General features: G+C 33.0%; 1 protein-coding gene across 1 annotated transcript in view; it reads left to right on the top strand.

Annotated features, from left to right (window-relative positions):
• The first annotated feature begins 1,593 nt into the window (after positions 1-1,593).
• Positions 1,594-6,000, top strand: part of LOC139514662 (uncharacterized) — a 28,219-nt gene continuing 23,812 nt past the window's right edge. The window contains exon 1 of the mRNA XM_071304117.1: positions 1,594-1,806. Within this exon, the coding sequence (XP_071160218.1) occupies positions 1,773-1,806 (34 nt within the window). The 5' untranslated portion in view covers positions 1,594-1,772. The remainder of the gene's footprint in view (positions 1,807-6,000) is intronic.

The following is a 6,000-nucleotide window of genomic DNA, read 5'->3' as shown; positions in this document are numbered from 1 at the left end:
CTTGCCATTTGTATTTTGCTTGGTAGGCAACCATTTGATTGTAAGTTGTTGTTGAAAAGTCGCTAAAAAAACTGAGCGTGTTTTATAAAAAGGTCAAAAAACAAAAATATCTAAATCCAATGCAAATTCAAAAAGGGAGAGTCCATAAAAATGACTAAATCAATCGTTAGATTTCATCAAACTACGGAACCAATGGTATACCAATATGACAAGAGGTCAATAATGGGATCTGCTGCCTTATTTGGAATAGACTCATCAATTTTTAAATCTCCTTGTTGGAGTAACAACCAAATTTACAAGTTTTCTATATGGTTACATAAGCCTGCACACATCTTAGTTAACCGAAACTTTCGAATAAGAAAAATCGAAAAGTTCAAACAAAGTATGAGGTCGAAGAGCACTGATGACCCACCATTCCTAAAATTACAAATTCCTTTTGAATTACCCAACAAAAGAGGAAAAGAAAGTACGAGGGAAACGCGTAACTCCATTGCAACCACTGTCCAGTTTATTTTTGAAAGAAGTAATATTCCAACAAAAACCTGCATTTGAAATATGTAAAGAGATACATTGTCAACCGATGTTTCCTTGATAGAAGTTACTGGTTACAAGATGGGGTAATCTTTTTGAAAGTTTCACGGACAGCATTTTTATTTGTTTTTTTCCGGTATTGTATATACCTCTCACATATGATATCATATATGTTCAATTTGCAGTCACCATTTTGTCCAACTTTCGTCGTTTATGACATTCCAGAATTGATTACCTGAAATGAGAAGATGTCACTAGTGGAGCAGGAGCAGACATCACAAAGGAGCCCATAGTTTTGACGTCATAATAGAAGATATCTGACGCCACAACAAAAAAGAAATTGATGTATGACGTTGGTAGTTCAAGATACGCAAATTCTCAGGTAAAACGTTGCAGATTTCAAAATGGCGGTAATAGTTATCAAAGGTACCAGGATTATAATTTAATACGCCAGACGCGCGTTTCGCCTACATAAGACTCATAAGTGACGCTCAGACCAAAATAGTTATAAAGCCAAACAAGAACAAAGTTGAAGAGCATTGAGGACCCAAAATTCCAAAACGTTGTGTCGAATACGGCTAAGGTAATCTATGCCTTGGATAAGAAAATCCTCTAAGCAACAAACTATAAAAATTAAAATAAATTAAATGTTGACTTCAAATACAAAATATATATAGGTGCCTTTTTCAAAATAAGCGTCTAACCAATATGTCGGAGTGTTATGGATATTCTTTTGTTCCCTCCTGTTTTTAAAAAGTTTTTACCTAGTTTTATAAATTATGAATTAACGCGAATTGAATATCGGTTAACTAATGTTGCCACTTATATACCTTAAAATAAAAATATGAAATGTTTGAATGTCTGATAGATCCCGGTTGTATTGTGTCTGAAATTTGTCTTTTCACATTGCTTGTGTTCAATCTCAATGTTGCACCGATAGTTATGTACATTGTTAATCAGAATTAGAAAATTGTAATTATTTTTTAGCAGGTGGTGTATTCTCCTGTCAGAAAGTACATTCATCCAAGATAACTTATCGTAATAGTTCTACCGTTTTATTAAGAAATCGGGGAAAGTTTAGCTTAATAAATGACGTAATGAGAGTCCATCTATCTAAATTAGCAAAACTTTATATACTATAGTACATCGAATGCATATGATTCACAGGATATGTTTGTAAACCATTTTATATCCGGTGGTGTATTCGATAACGAAACAACAGGAAAAAAGAAAAGAACAGTATGGCATTTATCATATTAACATTTTATTTCCTTGGTAAGTTTTTATATAATTTCTTAAGGTATTTCATGATTTTTGCAGAAGAAAAAACTACTGGCATATTTGTTCATTAAACTTTTTGTGTTATTTTAGTGTATAGTAATAAAACTAACGATTAATAAAGAAAAGGAAGTAATAATTTTTTTTTTCATTTCATATCATTGATAACTGGCAAATTAAAAATAAATATGTTATATGGGAATTCTGGAATGTAAACCATAGGGTAAAATGGTCTGATCGAATACTCAATTTATTTTCATATTATCTGAACGCTTATAGCGAAATATTATTTCAACATTTCTCTTTAATAAACGTTTGATGAAAAAATGAAAAATATATTCCTACATCGAATCTATGAGTGAGAACAAGGGTTTAGATCATTTGTCACAAATAAATTGTTCATTAAAATCTATGAGAACAAAAATACTTAATGACAGTTGGTGTATTTGAATACAATCTTATATTTGTGATAGAAGTAATTTGAAAAAAACGAAGCAATAAAGAGTGGCAAATATACACATAAAAAGTAAACTAAAAAAAAATACTTAACTCCGACGAAAATTCAAAACCAAAAGCCCTTAATCAAAACGATATTATAGTTTTTTCACATACAAACATCTAACACGATTCATATGATTTTATATAACACAGATACACATTTGCAATATATACACCAACCTTGAAAATATTATGACTGGATTCGTGGGATTCGAACATGTATACAATATTAGTTCAGCAAATAAAATGTCTGAAACTTTTGGTGAAATACCACCATTGATCTTCCATTATAATTTTTTTTTTAAATAAATTGTAAAAAAAAATATCTTTGATTCAAATAAAAAAATACTTGGCGTGAGTAAAGTTTTATCCTGTCCAGTACTATAGACAAAATTTCACTTAAAATGTCATTGCATATATGAATATAACAATTAATGGTACTTAAGCAATACATTTTTCACCTGTTCTTTTCCTGTGTTTAAGCTTTAGTAACTGTAAACGTATAGTTTCACAAATTTTCGATAGAAGCTCCAAATAAAAACAATATTGGTGCTTTAAAAACCCAAGATATATTTGAATTACTCAGAATCTTTTTACAGCAATGAAATATTTAATAGATTTCCTACAACCGTCAAATTCAAAGAAATATTTTTTCGACCCTTTTCGCATGTAGCCGGATATGACGTACAATGATTTGGTGGTATTACATCTTTAAGTTAGTACTTGAATTATAACTTCGCTATGAAGGCGTATGGCAGTATTTTACACACGTATGTTCCTCACACTGAACGCGAGAAATATGCCTGCTAATAGGGGTTGCGATAGCGGTGAAGTCTTAAGCAAGTTATACAAAAAAAATATATAAAAAAATAAAAAGATGTAGTATGACTGCCAATAAAACAACTTCCACCCGAGCCAAATAACGCAAAAGTTGTCAACTCTAGGTAATTATATAGTAGGCTATAAAATGCCCCAAAATTAAAAAGGTAAAACAGTTCAAACGAGAAAACTAACGACCCGATTTATGTACAAAACTATTTATGAAACATAAATATTATATACAGCAACAAACGACAACCAATGAATTACACGCTCCTGATTTGGGACAGGCATATGCAGAAAGTGTCGGGGTAAAACATGATTGCTTGTGCTAATTCATCTAGCTAACCTAGAAAATGAAGTAATAGTGCAAAATAAGAATAAACTATAACAATCACTTGAAAATAACTTAATTATTTAGATCGATACAACACACTCAAACACAGACAAAAGGCAAAAAGAGCAGATCTTATGTTACTCGCAGTAATTTGAAACTAGTTCAAAGTCAATAACTACTGATAGAAAAGACTAAAATGTCAATTAGTACACATCAAACTCCAACGGATTAGGTTAATTTTCAACAGTTAGAGTAAAACATAACGTTGTGCAATACTAAGATATAGGTATCCACAGATTATTGTCGAGGCTAACTTCTAATATCGTATACAGAAAACAATACAACCATACAGTTTGATGTTTACTTCATTTTATCATATACTTAGCATTGATATGATAGCTTTTGCATATGTGTACATAATGAGCGGAAGTATGCAAGCCATAATTTTCCACCCGGGCTGATAACCCATATCAGGTGCATCTCGTGCACAAACCCATCATAGTGCCTCTCGTGCAAGTTACTTGCGGTGTTTCTGGTATCGATTGTTTACTTTTCCATTGTGACGTCAGATATATTTTATGACGACGTGGGGATAGTTTAGTACTTGCCATTGACTATTATGAATCATTTTATAGTACAACAAACATGGAGTAATAATGATCATAAAACTCTTCCAAATTTTCAATGTTTCAAAATGTCTCTATAGGAAATGTTACAATACATATATATGGAGGTAGTGATGCTGTTGTTGGATAATTATAGTATATATGATTCATAATTTAACTTCTTTATAAAAATTTTGACAATTTTAGTTATTGCATTTGTTTATTTGCCTTACATAAAACTATTGTGGGAAGTATATGATAAAGCGATTAATACATGGCCTTTTCCATATCAGCCTGGGTATCATCCCTCGACCCATATCAGCACCTCGACTCCGTCTAGGGCTGATATGGGGGTCTCGGGATGATACCCAGGCTGACATGGAAAAGGCCATGTATTAATCTCTATATATCAGAAACTACTAAGGCGACGTCCCACAATGACGTCAACCCTAGATACATAACGGTAAAACGCGACGTCTTAACTCCCGCGGTATTCTCGACATTTTCCGGGCGGCGAAAAGTTAATATCCAAATTAAATTACAATTAAGAAAAAAATTTAATTAAAATTACTGTCTCTCAAATTCAAAACTTAAACTTAAAACTTAAGCACAGTCACTAGCTTCTAGACTAGTTATCTTTCGATTAAATCTCTATTTCGTATACACAAATCACAGTATGTCATTTTTTTCTGTGTACCTGTTCCTTCTTTCAATGAAATAGTATCATGTTATAGGTTTTTGAAAGTAAGTTAATAAATCAAATATTTTTGTAACAGTCCATAATAAGTCACAACAGTTCAATAGATAAGTATCATTCAGTCCATCTCTTGATATTTTCCCTGTCGGTTCTGCTTCCTCAACTCTCTCGATAATTTGGCAACGTGTCTGTTCCTTTATAATTTCTTCTAAGCCAAATTCCTCTGATTTATTCGAAACCAGTACGTTTAAGATGCTGGATGTCGTAGACGAAAGTACCCTACCCAGCTGTAAGGGTCCTGATAGTAAGTATCCAAGCTTTGACTTCATCGCGATCGGTCCATCTCCTCGTATAACTTTGTCTTCGATAAAGTCCCAATAGTGGTCGGCACCAATAAGTAATGATATCTCAAAATAATCGTCTTTGGTAACTGGGTGAGCGAGTCTTAATCCTTTCAGATAATCCATATTTCGGTTAACGTATCGCATATGATTATGTATTGGAACTGCTATGGTAGGAACAATAAGGACTTCAATCGGACTTTTACGACTATTTTCGGTTTCGATAAATACGGTGGTTGTGCGTATTTCTCTCGTGCTCGTGTTGTCCTTTCCAAATGCCGATAAGTGTACAACTTCAATTCCTTCAATTTTCAAATTCAATTTCTTCGCTAGATGCTCTGTTAAAAAAGATCTTTGTGCACCCTCATCAAATAAAACATTCGTATCCATAGATATATTACCTGACCATACAGGAGCTACCGCCGTTTTCAGTAGCACATTTGTACGCATCTGTGTCGATAAATGCAAAACTTTAGTATCTTCCTGGTTTTCAGTGTCATTTATAAGATTGACGGGTGTAGATTGAATCTGTTTATTTGTATTGCTTGTAATGAACGCTAAACATTTGCTGTTAACATTATTACTCGCACTACATAAACTGGAATGATGTCTTTGCTTGCAGTGTCGACACGTTCGTTTCGATTGACACTCATTAGCATTATGATTTCCTAAACAGTTAAAACATAAATTATCACGAATTACGATAGACATTCGGGCTGTGCTATCACTAATATTGGTACAGTTTGTTGGCGCATGTATCTCTTTACAAAAACACATGGTCTCTCCGTAATATTCCGGGGTTGGCTCTTCGCGTTGTGTGCTGTGTGTATTCGCGGTGATTCTATTCTTGTATGAAATGTACATGTAGATGCGGTTGTGAAACAATTGGCGTGC

Source organism: Mytilus edulis, chromosome 3, assembly GCF_963676685.1.
Source record: "Mytilus edulis chromosome 3, xbMytEdul2.2, whole genome shotgun sequence".
NCBI classification, from domain to species: domain Eukaryota; kingdom Metazoa; phylum Mollusca; class Bivalvia; order Mytilida; family Mytilidae; genus Mytilus; species Mytilus edulis.
This window is presented reverse-complemented; position numbering and strand designations above follow the sequence as displayed.